This window comes from Podarcis tiliguerta (assembly GCF_965153285.1).
Source record: "Podarcis tiliguerta genome assembly, chromosome: 1".
Lineage (NCBI taxonomy): Eukaryota > Metazoa > Chordata > Lepidosauria > Squamata > Lacertidae > Podarcis > Podarcis tiliguerta.
The window spans coordinates 54,383,709-54,402,143 of NC_139534.1; the positions used below are offsets into that span (position 1 = coordinate 54,383,709).

Below are 18,435 nucleotides of genomic sequence, written 5' to 3' on the forward strand. Positions count from 1 at the left end.
AGTAGTAGAGGGGTAATAACCTCACTCCTCAAGAAGGGGTATCATTGTCTATTCCCAAACTCATGAACATTGAAGCCAACCCAACAGTGCCAAAATACTTATCATTGGAAAGTGTCTTATGAGTTCTTTGTATTTTGAGTGTGCATTGTTCTCTTGGAAGATATTTAATAGGATCAGTTCTAGGGTTGCTTCTAATACCTGTTTTGTTATTTTGCAGATTTCTTGTAGGACTGATGTCCAAAAGTGTTGAATTTTAGAGCATTCCCACCAAATGTGGAGGTATGTGCCTATAGCGTTGGACCTAGTGGTGCAAGCAAAGCTTGCAAGATCTTGCTGGCTGATCAGGGTGAGGATTCCAACCAGGAATTCAACGTCTGAGCGTGGGGTGCCATGGCCAATCCCCCTCCTCTGACCCCTTATGAGGAGCCCCCTTTACTATGTTGATCGTGCCCTATGCCATTTTTGCATCTGTATAAACAACCTTCTTTTCCAAAACTCAGAGGGAGATCTTCCTGTGACACCCCACAGGAGCATGACATGGGCAGAAGTCTGCCCCTCAGTTGAAGCTCCTCTAGTCCTTACCCCACCAGGCAACAGGGTGCCCTGCCTATTTTGGCCTAAAATAAATTCCACTGTATTAGTGGCAATTCACACGATCCTGTGCACCAATTGTGATCAAGCTCAGTTGTTCTTTTATGTGCCTCACCATGTTGAGAAGCATAACTGATTGGGATGCAAGACATGGCCTTTTCTTTCAAAGCACCCAGATTGTAGAATAACCTCCTGAAATACATTCATCTGATCTCCCCACTTTGCAATTCAGATTAGCAGATAAAACCATTTCACTCTGCTGAGTTTTAGTGTGGCTTCATTTTACCCTTCTGTTGGTGTAAACAGATTATTAAAAATGAGTACAAAAATAGATTTTAGCAGCTTGGACTATTTAGATCGGCTTTTTTAGATGGGAGCCACTGTGAATTAATCTGATAAATAAGGTGAGGTATAATTTTTAAAATAAATAAAAGAGAGTAACATAGAGCAGGACAAAGACCATTCTTTCACAGTCTAGTTGTTCCATTATTTAGATCACTGAGTACTGCTGTTGTGACCTGATGGCTGAATAAAAAGTCAGATACTTTAGGTTGGCTTTCAAGCCACTTTATTGATTCTGAAACTGAACCAATCAAAACATGCAGAAGGAAATTTCTGTAAGTGCAGAAATCAACTGTAAACTCCGAGGGGAGCCCCTGGGCCAAAGAGTCCAAAAAGCCGACCTTGTGTCCAACTCCTAAGTAGATCACTAAAGCTAAACCTGCTTCCTGCACCTAACCACCAAAAGTCATTAAATCAAGCCTATCAAACCTATCACACTATGGACTACAACTGCCACTCAGCAGGGGTAGACAAACATGCATCTAGCCGCTCAGAGAAAACAAATCCACATTTCTATCTATTTGAAACTCAAATTCAAACTCAAACTCATCATTTAATGAAATCTTTACTCTCATCCTTCTGAAAGCATCTTTCACATCTTTATTTCTCAGACTGTAGATCAATGAAGATCACCCCTGAGAACAAACTCATCCATTGTCTCCCAAGACACACAGATACCAGCCAGCCATGCTATGTACTATTAATGCCACCTAGTGACTATTAAGTGTGGAATGGGCAAAAAAAAGCAACACACCAGGACGATTACACACAGAAATACACACACACACACACACACACACACACACACACAGAGAGAGAAATACCCACTTTCTTGGTTATTCTTTATTGGAAACTCAAACTCATCTTGAAAAAGAACTGACTTAATTTAATGAAATATTCCCTGTCATCCTTAGGAAAGCATTCTTCACATCTTTATTTCTCAGACTGTAGATGAATGGATTTAGCATTGGGATCACAAGGGTATAGAACACTGAAACTAATTTATCTTCATCCTTTGAGACACTGGAATTGGGCCTCAGATACATAAAGATGATGGTCCCATAGAAGATTGTAACGGCCATGAAGTGAGAGGCACAAGTGGAAAAAGCTTTGTGTCTGCCCTGGGCAGAGCGAATCCGCAGGATGGCAAAAATGATGTAGGTATAGGAGATGAGGATAATCATCAAAGTGGGTAGGATTCCCACAATACCAAAGATAAAGTGCACAGTGTCAGCCACCTGTGTGCTTGAACAAGAAAGTTTCAGGATGGGAGTGGCGTCACAAAAGAAATGATTGATAACATTTGAGCTACAGAAGGACAGGCTAAATATGAATGAAGTACGAATAGCTGAATTCACAAAACCACACATGTATGCACAAATTACTAAGCGCAAACAGAGCTTCTTAGACATGGCAACAAAATAGAGTAATGGGTTGCAAATGGCAGTAAAGCGATCATAAGCCATAACAGCTAGAAGGCAAGCTTCAACTGTGGCAAACATACAGAAAAAGAAGAATTGCATGGTGCACTCTGTGAAAGGAATAGCATTGTTGTTCGCTACAAAGGTCATCAGCAACCTGGGTGCAATAGTAGTGGAATACACAATATCAACCAAGGACAGGTTGCTGAGGAAAAAGTACATGGGAGTGTGAAGGTGTGCATCACGGGTGGTTAGGATGATGATGCCAAGATTTCCTGACACTGTGACAATGTAGATCAAGATAAATGCCAGGAAGAGAATGGTCCACAGCTCTGGATGTTCCATGAAGCCCAGAAGGATGAATTCAGTCACAATGCTGTGATTCATGTATTCCATGATTTATTGCAAAGTTTCCCTAGGAGGAAAAAAATACATTTGAAAGAAGTATTTTTTAAAAATCCTCATGAAAATTTATCAGCATTTTAGTTCAAATTTCTCCTAATAAACACCTTTCTATATGCAGTTTTGAGTAACATGCAGATTTTTGAAATGGATTTACCCCAAGGTGATAAAGTTTGCATTAATATGTCCATTTTGTGAACACTTTCCCCAATATATGCATTTTTAACCCTTTTTTTGGAGAACTACACCACAAAATTCAGTGAAGTGCCTACTTAAGGATAACAGAATTTGGGTTTGCATATTAGTTTGAGAAGTATGAGTTAAGTAGTGTGGGCGTTAGGGAATGGTTAGTACTTCTTGTGAGAGACACGTCATGCTCCTTCAGGGGTATTTTGTCCACCTTTAGTCCCACTCCATACTCACCTGTGGCTCCTAGAAGCTATCAGCATGTGACAGTGTCCAAGCCCTGGGATATAGCTTCGACTGGTCGGCTAAGCCACATGATGGTAGCCAATGGTCTCAAACCTTTGGTGTGATAGAGCCTTCCCCTGCATGTGAAGACAGGCACCGACAAATTGAGCAGACAAGTCCAATAGTGGGTCCAATGGTCAAGAAGGCCATTTATGCACTTGCTGTAGAGGGAGGTGAGGGGCAGATGGGGCTGGTCAACTTGGGAAGATCTAGGAGAAGGAAAATTCTGAAAAAGATATCCTTTCTGGGGTGTCCAGGTCAGAAGCATTCCCGGTCAGGAGTTGCTGAGATTATAGGTTCCAAACTTGAAACGTAGGGGCAGGCCCCATTAATCACATTGGGCAGGCCACAACAATGGCATTAAGCAGGACACACCTTAAGCACTAACCAAAATAAAGCACATGCAAAGGAAGAACAGAGGCCCTTGCAACATTTACTTGTCGTGAACCACACTTGCAAGCAGCCAGTGATAAGGACACAATTGCCAGTCAGTGCTGTATGCATTTCCTTTCCTCCTGAAATCATGATTGACCCACCCACCCCCGCAACACTTATGCCATTACAGAATTTGGTACTGTTTAAGGTGCCACAAGGGATTCCTGCCTGAGTTCATTAGAACACATAACATTAACATCCACATACAAGATCACCTGTGCAGGTCTACCTGTCTGGCACAGGAAGCAATGTGGCAGAAGTGGGGACAGTAGCACAAAGCAGATTAACTTTCCCAGCCTCTCCTTTAAACTGAAACACATAACAAAACAAAAAACCAAAACCCTATTCCCCAAACTCTATTTCTAAGACATGGAATGTGATGGGAAATGTAGTCTACCCAAGTAAAAATTGACCTCTTTTCACATCCAAAACAGACACTTCTAAATTTCTACATTACACACAAACACAATTTATTCCCCAAGCACTGAGTTTAAGAAACATAGGGGGTGGGAGACAAAAATCCTACTGGGCTAGCTGAAGTCCCCTTTGTGAATCAAGTTCTATCTTCAATCCAGATTTTAGTTTAGAAAAGTCCTCCATTTTTCTTAAATACACTTCCCTTCTTTTCTTTCCCACATCCAAACTGATTTATTATACCCATTCCCAGGGTTGCCAACTGGATTATTTCAAGGATGAGCTAGTGTGGGGACTTCCATGGAGATGGAAAGGGAAAAAGTCCTGTAGTGGGATTGGGAATTTCTCAATCCAGCATTTTCTTTTATTCAGCCTCTGATGCAGCCTCCCACCCCATCAACTTCGAGAAATGATCCCTCTCGTCTCCACTGCACTGCAAATGAACATAAATAATAAGCACCTCCTCTGGTCCACACTCTCCAGTTTCCAGTCCTGTCTCTCAGCACTCCAGCCTCCATAGGCCATCCAAAAAAATACTGCAGGTGGTGGAGGCAGCTGTGCTAGTCTCCTGCCACTCCAGCTCTTTAGTTTGCTCTACTTGGTTTCCAGCCCTGCATCTCACGCCAGGTGTGCAAGTTGACTCAAAGCCCCATCTTCCTCTCGAGGCCAGCCCAGTTCTTTTTCTTCATCTGCTCTCCCTCCCACCACTGAGCCCTGGAGACTGAGGCTAATAGGGAGGGGGGGGACGCAGCCCCGTGGAGATCCTATGCAATATTATGCAGAGATGGGAGTTAATTGGGAGAGGGAAGGAAGGCAGACTCCTCAGAGAATGTATGCAATAATTTGCAGTTGATTCCAGCTTGGCTGAAGCTGACTAGCTTCACCTGCAGTCTTCTTTAAAAAATATATTTTTAAGACACTCTTGCCCACCTGTAGATCCAGGCTCTCCCACTGCCACCTGGAAAAAGCCAGGCAAAACTGGAGACTTCAGGTCAGCCCTTGGGGATCACACAGCCCCAAATCTTCCCCCTGTATATTTTAAAATTCTATACCAACACAATGAGTAAAGCATTTTACTATTCCCCTATATTATAGAATCATGGAATTGTCAAGTTGGAAGGGACTCGAAGGATCATCTAGCCCTGGACTAGACCAATAGTGAGTCCAATGGTCAAGAAGGCTATTTCCGCGCTTGCAAGATCTTGCTGGCCGACCGGGGTGAGGATTCCAACCAAGATTTCAACTCCTGAGCTTTGGGTACTGTGGCCAATCCCCCTCCTCAGACCCCTTATGAGGAGCCCCCTGTACTATGTTGACCCTGCCCAATGCCATTTCTGCATCTGTACAAACAACCTTCTTTTCCAAAATACAGAGGGAGAGCTTCTTCTTGTGAATCCCCACAGAAGCATGACATGGACAGAACTCTGCCCCTCAGTTGACGCTTCACTAGTCCTTACCCCACCAGGCAAAAGGGGCCCCATCGGCCTAAAATAAATCCCATTGCAATGCACACAGTCCTGTGCATCAATTGTGATCAACTTCAGAGTTCCTTTGGTGTGTTTCACCATGTTGAGAAGCATAACTGATTGGGATGCATGACAGGGTGTTTTCTTTCTAAGCACCCAGATTGTAGCATACCCTCCTGAGAGACATTCATCTGATATTCCCACTTTAAACTTCAGATTAGCAGCTAGAACATTTATACTCTGCTGAGTTTTAGTGTGGCTTTATTTTATCCTTCTGTTGGTGTAAACTATTTTTTAAAAATGAGTAAAAAATAGATTTTAGCAGTTTGGACTATTTAGATTGGCTTTTTTTAGATGGGAGGCACTGTGAATTAATCTTAGGTACAATTTTTAAAATAAATAAAAGAGAGTAACATAGAGCAGGACAAAGACCATTCACTCACAGTCTAGTTGTTCCATCATATAGATCACTGAGTACTGCTGTTGTGACCTGATGGCTGAATAAAAAGTCAGACACATTAGGTTGGCTTTCAAGCCACTTTATTGATTCTGAAACCAAACCAAACCTTCCTGCAGAAGGAAATTTCTGTAAGTGCAAAAATCAACTGTAAACTCCGAGGGGAGCCCCTGGGCCAAAGAGTCCAAAAAGCCAACCTTGGGGCCAACTCCTAAGAAGATCACTTAGGCTAAACGTGCTTCCTCCACCTAACCACAAAAAGTGATTGAATCAAGCCATTTACACACTATGGATCACAAGTGCCACTCAGCAGATGTAGACAAACAGGCAAGCTCACAAAAAACAAATACATATTTTCTTTCTTGGTTATTATCTATTGGAAAATGAAACTCATCTTAAAAAGGAAATGAATCAATTTAATGAAATCTTCCCTTTCGTCCTTATGAAAGCATCCTTCACATCTTTATTTCTCAAACTGTAAATCAATGGATTTAGCATTGGGATCACAAGAGTATAGAACACTGAAACAATTTTATCTTCATTGTTTGAGACCCCAGAATTGGGCCTCAGATACATAAAGATGATAGTCCCATAGAAGATTGTAACGGCCATGAAGTGAGAGGTACAAGTTGAAAAGGCTTTGTGTCTGCCCTGGGCAGAGCGAATCCACAGGATGGCAAAAATGATGTAGGTATAGGAGATGAGGATAATCAACAAAGTGGTTGTGACTATTGCAGTAGTAAAGATGAAATGCACAGTGTTAGCCACTGCTGTGCTTGAACAGGAAAGTTTTAGGATGGGAGGAAGGTCACAAAAAAAATGATTGATAACATTTGAGCTGCAAAAGGGCAGGCTAAATATCACGAAAGTCTGAACAGCTGAATTTACAAAGCCACAAATATATGCACTTGTTACTAACACCAGACAGAGCTTTTTAGACATGGCAACAAAATAAAGTAACGGGTTGCAAATGGCAGTAAAGCGATCATAAGCCATAACAGCTAGAAGACAAGTTTCAACTGTGACAAACAGACAGAAAAAGAAGAATTGCACGGTACACTCTGAGAACGGAATAGTGCTATTCTTTTGTAGAAAGGTCATCAGCAACCTAGGAGCAATAGTAGTGGAATAGCCAACGTCAACCAAGGATAAGTTGCTGAGGAAAAAGTACATTGGGGTATGAAGGTTTGCATCAAGAGCGGCTAGGATGATGATGCCAAGATTTCCTGAGACTGTGACAATGTAGATGAGGATAAATGCCAGGAAGAGAATGGTCCACAAATCTGGATGGTCCATGAAGCCCAGAAGGATGAATTCAGTCACAATGCTGTGATTCGTGTATTCCATTATTTACCCCAAAGTTTCCCTAGGAGGAAGAAAATGAAATTGTGAAACAAGTATATATTTTTAATCCTCATGAAAGTTTCCTAGCAATGTAGTGCAAATTTCTTCTAATAAGCACATTTTTCTATGCAGTTTTGACAAATATGAATTTTTTTGAAGTGATTTCCCCTAATGTAATCCAGTTTTGAGGTTATTTTCACCAATATCTGCATTTTTGTACCTAATGTTCTTTTTAGAAAGCGGCATCATAAAATACAGGGAACTCCACATTTCTAAGCATAGCTGAATTTTGGTTTGCATATTGGTTCAAGAAGTACAAATTAAGTCATTTACACTAAAATGCAAACAAAATTCAATTTAACCTCCATCGCTAGTGGACCTCAAAAATCCACTCAAAAATCAGGGACCGATTCTTCCTATCACCTCCCATGACCTCAAGCTCAGTGGGAGAATTCAGCAGCACCTTCCCGGCAGCCCAAAGTCCTTGAGGAGGATAGGCTAATGAAAGGCATTGTCTAGTGAGCAAGTGTTAACTTGGAAGGGTCCTATGGACTTAGACTTACTTGAGGACCACATTTGTCCAAGTCCTGAATGTCACAGTCCTGACATTCTTTACTCCCTTACACAAAGAGTGTCTGCATGTTACTATTTCACAGTGATTCAGTCTCCTGTTGGCTGAAACCATGAACAAAATGTTTAACAGTAATTGGAACAACAAATGCTCCTGGCTGGAATCTGTCTCCGGTGATATCTGTTTTTGCTAAATTCACTTAAAGGGAAAATACTGGAACTTTCTCTGTTAGTGTTTTTAACAACTGGAAGACTGCACTGGATATCAGAACAGGATTTTCCAAGTACTGCACTTCAACTAAAGCACTCCTACCCAGCCTCTGCTTTAAACTGAAACACACACACACAACATTTATTCCTCAAAGTCAGTGTTTAAGATGGGAATTGTAGTGCACCAAAATAACAAGGTAAGGACCTCTCTTCACACTAAAAGCAGACATTTCAACTTTCTATATTACACAACAACTCAATTTATTACCTCCCAAAATACCACTGGGCTACTTGAAGCCCCCTTTGTAAATCAATATAGCTCTATTTTCAGTCCTGATTTTAGTTTAAACAACTCATCCGTTTTTCTTATACTCCCCCCTTTCACCACTCCTATCTTTCACTCTCGCATTTTGGTTATTCTGCCTCTGACGCAGCCCCCCGTCCCCCCTCTACCCCATGCACTTCTTTAAATGACCCCTCTAGTCTCTACTTGAAATAAAAATAAATAATAAACACCTTTTACAGTGCAGGCTCTCCAGCCTCCACTCCTGTCTCTCAGCACTCCATGCTCCACAAGGCATCCTGGAGATGCTGTAGGTGGTGAAGGCAGGAGTCCTAGGCTCCTACCCCTCCAGTTCTTCAATGCACTCTCCTTGATTTACAGCCCTGCATCTCATGCCAGGTGTGCATGAACACTCAAAAAAGCCTCTTCCTCCTCTTGCGACCAGCCCAGTTCTTTTCCTTCATCTGCTCTCACCCTGGAGACTGAGGTCAACTGGGAAGGAAAGATGCAACCCTCCCCCCCGGAGAGTCTATGCAATATTTTGCAGAAATGGGAGTTAATTGGGAGAGGAGAGGAGAGGAGAGGAGAGGAGACTCCCCAGACAGTCTATTCAACTCTGGAGCTGGCTGCAGCTGGGATGAAGCTTGCAAGCTCCCTCTTCAACCTTCTTTTTTTTAAAAAAATAATATTTATTAGAAGTTTAATAGTTACAAAAAAAAGAGAGAAAGAAACAATAAAAGATTTAACAAACAATACATCAAAAATAAAAAGAAAAAGAAAAGCAAAAAAACTCCCCAATACATCAAAACAACTAGAGAAACAAAAACATTTAAAAAACACATCCCATATTTTCATAGCTTTACCTTTCATTTACTTGTTTCATCGACCTCCTCACACCTCCCTTTTTTGTATTCTAGTTCGATTAGCTATTTCAGCAAATCCTTTCCATCTTTTTCAATTTTTTGTTCTATAATTTATCTTAACACAATCTAACTTTAAATTTTCCACTTCAGCCCATTAACAATCAGTTTTTACTTAATTCTTTATAACATTTCTGCTAAAACCATATAGCTTCATTCCAGCATTCTTCTAGCATTCATTAATTTTGCAATATTTCTGTAAATATACTCTGAATTTTTTCTCCCTGATCTCGAATTCTGCCAGTCATTTCCGCCAATTCCATGTAGTCCATCAGCTTCATCTGCCATTCTTCCCGGGTGGGTAGATCTTGTGTCTTCCAATACTTTGCGATAAGTATTCTTGCTGCTGTTGTGGCATACATAAAGAAAGTTCTATCCTTCTTTGGCACCAATTGGCCGACCATGCCCAGGAGGAAGGCCTCTGGTTTCTTCAGGAAGGTATATTTAAATACCTTTTTCATTTCATTATATATCATCCCCCAGAAAGTCTTAATCCTTGGACACGTCCACCAAAGGTGAAAGAATGTACCTTCAGCCTCTTTACATTTCCAACATTTATTATCGGGCAAATGATAGATTTTTTGCAAGCTTGACTGGTGTTATGTACCACCTGTAAATCATTTTCATTAAGTTCTCTTTTAAGGCATTACATGCCGTAAACTTCATACCTGTGGTCCATAACTGTTCCCAGTCAGCCATCATAATGTTATGTCCAACATCTTGTGCCCATTTAATCATAGCAGATTTCACCGTTTCATCTTGAGTATTCCATTTCAACAGCAAGTTATACATTTTTGACAAGTTCTTAACTTTGGAATCTAACAATTCTGTTTCTAATTTTGATTTTTCCACCTGGAACCCTCTTCAACCTTCTTAGTCATATCTGAGCAGGATGATAACAAGATGAGATTGTCATATTGCTCTATGCTGTCAGCGGCAAAGAAACACAGTCCTGTGCATTGACTATGCTCAACTTCAGAGGCTTTCAATATGTGTCTCATTTATAATTAATTTGGGATTTTGCTCAGAATATATTGCTTGAATCCCTTTCTTAAAATTTTCTCCAAAATTCATTTCTTCAAGGACTTTTTTCACAGATTCCCATGAAATATTATCAAATGGTTTCTCAGCATCTATAAACACTAATGCTCCCTGCTTTTCATTTCTTATTTTCAAGTATTCTATGATATCTATATATTCTATAATATTTCTTATATTACCCTTCATTTGTCTCCCTGGAAGGAAGCCTGCCTGGTCATAATGTATAAATTCCTTCAGTATTATTTCCATCTTATTAGCCAATATGTTAGGAAACAGTTTGTAATCATTATTTAATAATGAAATAGGTCTATAATTTTTTATTGAGGTCAAATCTGTCTCTTGTTTTGGGTTTAAAGTTATATATGTCTCTCTCCAAGCCTCTGGGACCTTCCCTTACTTTAACATTTCGCTCATTGTAGCTTGTAATGTTGTTAATAATTGTTTATCTAATTTTTTATAGTATTTAGCTGACAGTCCATCTGGTCCTGGAGATTTCCCTGTTTTTGTCTGATTGATTGCTTCCAATAGCTCTGTGGATGTTATCGGGGCATTTAAAATTGCTACTTTCTCATCTATGATTTTTGTTGGTTTACTTACTTTCAAATATTCCTCTATCTCCGTTTTATTTTCTGATCCTGTTCTATATAAATCTGTAAAATATTTGACAAGTTCTTTCCTAATCTCTTTTGGATTGTCTAGAATTTTTTCCTAGACTTTAATTTTACTTACAGTATTTTTCATCTTGTTTTTGTTGAATTGCCATGGCAACAATTGCATGCTCAAAATATATTTGTTTCATTTTTTAAAATTTTCCACTCTACTTCTTTACTGATAATCATTGAATATTGTGTTTGTAATAGCTTGATAGCTTGCTTTGTACTCTCTTTGTTTGGTTTGTATATTAACTCTTTTTCTTTATTTACCAGGGCCTCTAAGATTTCCCTTGTCTTTTGTTCTCTCAATTTCTTTTGGTATGCATTTTGTTGAATTAAAAAAACCTCTCATCACAGCTTTACTGGCATCCCAAACCATCTGAAGGTCTGTTCCTTTATTTAAATTTGTCTTGAAATAGTCCCCTGATGTTTTCTCTCCTTTTTCTACCAAATTTTGATCATCTAATAAATCTTCATTCAATCTCCATCTGAAAGTAGAATATTTTTCATTTTGTAATTCTTAAATTAATGGATTGTGATCTGATATTGTTCTTGGTCTTATTTCTTTTTTTTAAAACTATTAATTCTAATTCTTTAGAGACCCACATTGCTTCGATTCTTGCACTGCTTTTATGCACATATGAAAAAAAAATGTTAACTCTATGCCTAATGGGTGCTTAAAGGTAAAGGGACCCCTGACCATTAGGTCCAGTCGTGGACGCCTCTGGGGTTGCAGCGCTCATTTCACTTTATTGGCCAAGGGAGCCGGCATACAGCTTCTGGGTCATGTGGCCAGCATGACTAAGCTGCTTCTGGCGAACTAGAGCAGTGCACGGAAACACTATTTAACTTCCTGCCGGAGCGGTACCTATTTATCTACTTGTACTTTCAAACTGCAACCCTTCGGCGTTCCTCTGGAGGTGGGTAGCCTTACCTTGGCGCTTTCCCCTCTTTCCCCTGCAGGTCTCAGACTGATCAGACTATCGGTTCTGCGCTGCATTTTCCTATTAGCAGGAAACCGGAAGTGCCAAAAAACACAAAGCTTTTTCCACTTGTGCCTCTTACTTTATGGCCGTTACAAGCTTCTATGGGACCATCACCTTTATGTATCTGAGGCCCAATTCTGGGGTCTCAAAGGATAAATATAAAATTGTTTCAGTGTTCTATACTCTTGCGATCCCTATGCTAAATCCATTAATCTACAGTCTGAGAAATAAAGACGTGAAGAATGTTTTCCTAAGGATGAAAGGGAATATTTCATTAAATTAAGTCAGTTCTTTTTCAAGATGAGTTTGAGTTTCCAATAGATATTAACCAAGAAAGGAAATGTGTATTTATTTATTTTTTGTGAGCAGCCTAGTGAGTTGCCTGTTTTTCTACACCTGCTGAGTGGCAGTTGTAGTCCATAGTGATTCAATCACTTTGGGTGGTTAGGTGGAGGAAGCACGTTTAGCCTATGTGATCTTCTTAGGAGTTGGCCCCAAGGCTGCCTTTTTGACTCTTTGGCCCAGGGGCTCCCCTCGGAGTTTACAGCTGATTTCTGCACTTACAGAAATTTCCTTCTGCAGGTTTTGATTGGTTCAGTTTCAGAATCAATAAAGTGGCTTGAAAGCCAACCTAAAGTGTCTGACTTTTTATTCAGGCATCAGGTCACAACAGCAGTACTCAGTAATCTAAATAATGGAACAACTAGACTGTGAGTGAATGGTCTTTGTCCTGCTCTATGTTACTCTCTTTTATTGATTTTAAAAATTATACCTCACCTTATTTATCAGATTAATTCACAGTGGCTCCCATCTAAAGAAGCCAATATAAATAGTCCAAGCAGCTAAAATCAATTTTTGTACTCCTTTTTAATAAACAGTGTACAGCAACAGAAGGGTAAAATAAAAAGGTAACGGTAAAGGTACGCCTGCCAGTCGTGTCCGACTCTAGGGTTGTGCGCCCATCTCAGCGCTGTCCGGAGGGGGCCAGCGCTGTCCGGAGACACTTCCGGGTCACGTGGCCAGCGTGACATAGCTGCTCTGGCGAGCAAGCACCAGTGCAGCACACGGAAACGCCATTTACCTTCCCGCTATAAAGCGGTACCTATTTATCTACTTGCACTTAGGAGTGCTTTCGAACTGCTAGGTGGGCAGGAGCTGGGACCGAAAGACGGGAGCTCACCCCGCCGTGGGGATTTGAACCACCGACCATACGATCGGCAAGTCCTAGGCGCTGAGGTTTTACCCACAGCGCCACCTGCGTCCCACCAGAAGGGTAAAATAAAGCCACATTAAAACTCAGCAGAGTAAAATGGTTTTATCTGCAAATCTGAATTGTAAAGTGGGGAGATCAGATGAATGTCTGTCAGGAGGTTATTCTACAATCTGGGTCCTTTGAAAGAAAAGGCCCTGTCTTACATCCCAATCAGTTATGATTCTCAACATGGTGAGACACACCAAAGGAATTCTGAAGTTGATCACAATTGATGCACAGGACTGTGTGCATTGCATTGGGTTTTATTTTAGGCAGAAATAGGCAGCGCCCCCTGTTGCCTGGTGGGTAAGGACTAGAGGAGCTTCAACTGAGGGGCAGACTTCTGCCCATGTCATGCTCCTGTGGCGTTTCACAGGAAGAAGAACTCTCTTTGACTTTTTTTGGGGGGGAGGGAGTTGTGTACAGATGCAGAAATGGCATTGGGCATAATCAACATAGTAAAGGGTGCTCCTCATAAGGGGTCTGAGGAGGGGGATTGGCCATGGAACCCCAAGTTCAGGAGTTGAATTCCTGGTTGGAATCCTCACCCCAATCGGCCAGCAAGATCTTACAAGCTTTGCTTGCACCAAAAGGTCCAACCAAAAGGTATTTTGGCACTGTAGGGTTGGCTTGGATGTTCATGAGTTTGGGAATAGACTATGATACCCCTTTTTGAGGAGTGAGGTTATTAACCCTCTACTACTATCCATACTAGGTTGCTCAACCATTGCTACTGTGTCCTTTCTTCTGGCAAATCAAGATAACCAGGTGACAGCAAAAACTGCAATTTTGTGGGCTGAATGGAAAGCCAGTAGTCCTGTTTCAAACCAATTAAGGATGAACAGTGGGAACAAGAACAAATTCCCACACAGCATGTCCTCAGGTGATTATGCTGAGAGGTCCTACACAACATTTTAATGATGTAGCTATTATTCATATATTTCAGGGATTTGGATTCTAGGTAATACCAAACCAAGTATAAAATGAGCAGTTTTATCTACGCATCTTGATTTGGAAGGCTTTAGAAATGACATCTATCATCTTCACAGGTAAAGTTACTTGGGCTATGTTGACTTACTGGATAAAATCTCAGTTATACAGATTTTATTTTCATTTTCTGTTCACAAAAGTTGTATGGCTGGCAGACCTTGCTACATGCTGTCTCCTGCATGTTTCCTGTGACTGTTAAGAGAACAACAGATAAAGCAGATCTCATTAAGCGTGGACTGAAACGAATTAGCCAGGCAGTATTTTCATGAGGCTTTGCAGCCAAATTTTCAAACTCAGCTCAGATAAAACATTTAAGTTTCAAGTTTAAGAGACTTTTCATATTATTTGGGCATTGAGGCCAGTGGGTTAATGCAGTATCTCTGCTTTCTTTCTGCGAAAGGGAAGGGATAGTTCGGTTGGTAGAGCATGAGATTCTTAATCTGAGGGTTGTTGGTTTAAGCCATATTGCAGGGGATTGGACTAGATGATCATTGTGGTCCCATCCAACTCCAAAATTCTCTGGATCTATGTATTTGCAGCTTAAACACTGCAGGCATGTTCCTTTTTTATTTGGCACAGCAGCCTAACAAATGAATGGGAAGACACCCATTCCGTAGGAAGAATAGCACAATTCTTCCCAGCTTTAAATTTCTGTTTACTCAAGTGGCAGAGATGATGACATTAAAGGTAAAAAGAATGAGGAAAAAGAAACATAAAATTATATGGAAGCCTAATATTTGATGGTTTTAGAAAGGCTAGCTGGAGCTGTCCCTTTGCTGTAGTAGCGTGCTACAAGGGCTGATTAAGGATGCTCTAAAAGATCAACTTTTTGTGAACAAAACATATGGATGATGTGGAGAAACTTGTGACACTAGTCAGAATTAGACATTCGTCAATCTGTCAATTTCAGTTTCTCTTAGTACCTCGTTTTTCCAGTCACTAATTCTGTTTTCCCCATTTCCACAGCAGTTTGCAAAGTTTTATTTTTTTAAAAAAATATCTGTGGGGAAATACATATCAACTTTTGTTGGTATTTTGCCCAATCAAGAAAAAATATAGAAACCAAACACTTCCATTTATCATTCTAAGCTGTTTGGGGAAAGTGGGCAATATGATTTCAGAAAGCATCCACTCCTGTCAAAAAGGATAGCCATTAAAAAAAATTCCTAGTTGGTGAATGGGCAGAATGAATTAGGCTAGGACAGTGCCATTCAGTGCCACACTTTTCTAACCATTCTGTCTGTGAAAGCATTATAGCTTGTCAGATGAAATGACCACCCCCTCTTTCCTCTGTGTACTATTCTGTCGGTTACCCTTGAGTCAATTTCTGGGGTGTTGGGGGAAGGAGAGGGCAGAAAGCCCTGTTGTAAAAGTGTAAGTCTGTGTCTTCCTGTGACATGGCTGGTTAGGTGAATCCTGCCATTAATTTCTAATCTCAAATTGCATCTCAGAGTGTGATAGCAGTTTCAGTGGAAAAGTGGAGAGCAGAGATAGGGTTCAACACCCCCTCTTGCCTTTCATTTGAAATTGCTCCCACCCCTGCTGTTTTATGCCAATCTTTGGCACAACCTGCATTCTTAGGTCATAAGTCTGACCTGTACTGACTTGCAGTTGCATAAGATTGAAACCTCAGCTCGGAGTTTGCAATATTATGCACATGTATTTGGGCTTAAAATCTACTAATGTCAGAGTAGCTAATGCCTCAGTAAAACAAGATAACATGGGATTGCAACTTTCCACCTCCCTTTAAAATATGGTAAAACTCTGCCCATGCTATATATTTTATTAATTATGATGAGAGGTCCTAAAATGTGAACAGTGAAAATAAGGAATGAGTGACAAACCTACATTTGTGCTAGGTCAAAATATTATCTTCTACAGAAAACAGCATGTGATAAAATAAAGATGACTACCAGTGCATCACATCTGAGGTCGCCAATATGAATGGCACATTGTGAATTATGAGTGAAATGACCATGGCTTCCATTGGTTTGGCTCAGAAATAAACTACACACACACCAAGAAATGGGGGAAAGGAGACTGAACATTTATGTGCCAATCTGTTTTATGCTCCCTGACCCTCATTTGGTAACAAGAACTGTCCCGGTCATTTGCTGTGGAGAAGAATCCGAACATCCACAGAGCACCATGAGACAAGAGCAAGTGAGGAATTCCTGATTGCTCACCTCTTCTGTGAGGTAAGAACTTTGAGTTCCTACAGCTCATTTCTGGGGTGAACTGGCCAGGATGGGAGCGGGTTAAGCAGTTCCTTGTTATCCCTCCGCTTAAATATCTAGCCTCCCAAAACAGCCTTTGATTAAATGAGAGAGGGAGGGAGAATAGAATATCACTTTACATGTTGCTATGTGTTACACCTAGAGAAAAGGTTAAGCAGCTCTATGTTACCCTAGGCATAAGCATGTGGCCTCATAAAACTACTGCTGTTTGGAACAAAATGTTAAAGATGATTTGCTATTCTGTGTCATATCGAGTATGGAAGTAATTCTCTTTCATCATTGTTGGACTGTTGGAATGAGAGCACACCTTTCTTAAATGGAAGAGGGAAACTCCACAATTACTGAGTTTGTTTTGCTGGGATTCATGCATAATTGGAATATGCACTTTCTCCTCTAGCAAGCTGATTTACATTGTTACATTCAGAAGAACCTAACACTTAATTCCTCCCATTGTGCTTCAAGTCATGGAAGGTGATTTTTAAAAGATTGTCATGGTTTCTAATCCTTTCTGCAATTTTCATACAAGTCATCACTTGATTGTGCATTAATTAGCCCCAGTGCTGGTAAAGGTAGTCATAACTAGGGGTAGATGAGAATTTGGTTTGGGTTTAAATAAGAAACCCCCCAGTTTGCACTTTTCAAACAAATATGATAACCCAAATCTTTCAACCAAATATACACTTCTCTTAATTTTGTGGTGCAGTTCTCCCACTAATAATATGTTTTTAAAAATGCATATATTGCGGAAAGGGTGCACAAAAACGAATAAGGTACTGGAAATAACACAGAGAACTGAATTAGGTGAAATAACATGCCAATATGTACCGTATTTTTCGCCCTATAAGACGCACTTTTCCCCCTCCAAAAATGAAGGGGAAATGTGTGTGCGTCTTATGGGGCGAATGCAGGCTCCTTGGCTTCAGCGATAGCAACGCGAAGCTTCCAAAGCCTGTGCTCTGGAGGCTTTGCGTTGCTTCCGCTGGAGCCAGGAGAGTCTGCTCTTTGAGGCTGGCGGTGGGGGAAAGCAGCGCCTCCTCCATCGCCAGCCCCAGAGGATAGGGGGCAGCGGGAAGGCGCGCGACGCCTTCCTGCTACCCTCCAACCCAGCTTTGAGGCTGGCGGGGGGGAAAGGAGCGCTTCCCCCATCGTCAGCCCCAGAGGATGGGGGGCAGCAGGAAGGCGCGCGACGCCTTCCTGCTACCCTCCAACCCGGCTTGGAGGCTGGCGGGGGGAAAGGAGCGCCTCCCCCATCGTCAGCCCCAGAGGACGGGGGGCAGCAGGAAGGCGCGCGACGCCTTCCCCCTACTCTCCAACCCTCCTGTGGGCTTTTGCGGGAGATGGGGGAATTCCCCCACCTCCCGCAAAAGGAGGCAAAAGCCGCGGGCTCTTTAAAGGGGCTCCGCGGCTTCTGCTGGCTTTTCTAGGAGGTGGGGGAATTCCCCCACCTCGTAGAAAAGCCAGCAGGAGCCACAAACCCTTTGAAGAGCGCGCCGCTCTTGGGGGCTTTTCCCAAGGAGGGAGAAGGGACTGACTGGCCATTTCAGTTCCTTTTCCCTCCTGGTCGAAAAGCCCGTAGGAGTCGCGCAGGGCTCCTGTGGGCTTTGGGGGGAGGTGAGGGAATTCCGCCACCTCCCGCAAAAGCAGGGAGAAGGTCTTGGAGTAGCGCACAGGCTGCGTGCAGCCTGTCCGCTGCTCCCAGAGCTGCGGGGGGGAAATCATATTTTTTTCCTTGATTCCCCCCCCCCCCTGAAAACTAGGTGCGTCCTATGGGCCGGTGCGTCCAATAGGGCGAAAAATACGGTATATATTAATTGAAACTTCATGCAAAAATGTGTTTATTGAAAGAAATTCACACTAAAATGCTGACACATTTTCATGAGAATTTTTAAGAATAAATAAATAAAATTACTTGCTGTTTATTTCCTTTTTGCTTTTCCTCCTAGGGAAACT

The 18,435-nt window shown here is 41.5% G+C and overlaps 2 protein-coding genes across 2 annotated transcripts; both read right to left on the minus strand.

Moving 5' to 3' along the window:
* Positions 1-1,814: 1,814 nt before the first annotated feature.
* LOC310679206 (olfactory receptor 5AR1-like) lies at positions 1,815-2,750 on the minus strand (the record flags this gene model as incomplete). The annotated part of the gene is made up of 1 exon (XM_083444078.1): positions 1,815-2,750. The coding sequence occupies one exon, from the start codon at positions 2,748-2,750 to the stop codon at positions 1,815-1,817; it is 936 nt and encodes a 311-aa protein (XP_083300204.1).
* A 3,660-nt stretch (positions 2,751-6,410) lies between these two features.
* Positions 6,411-7,346, minus strand: LOC310679256 (olfactory receptor 5AR1-like; the record flags this gene model as incomplete). Its single annotated transcript, XM_083444135.1, has 1 exon — positions 6,411-7,346. One exon carries the CDS (start codon positions 7,344-7,346, stop codon positions 6,411-6,413), a length of 936 nt encoding a protein of 311 aa, XP_083300261.1.
* Between the last annotated feature and the right edge of the window lie 11,089 nt (positions 7,347-18,435).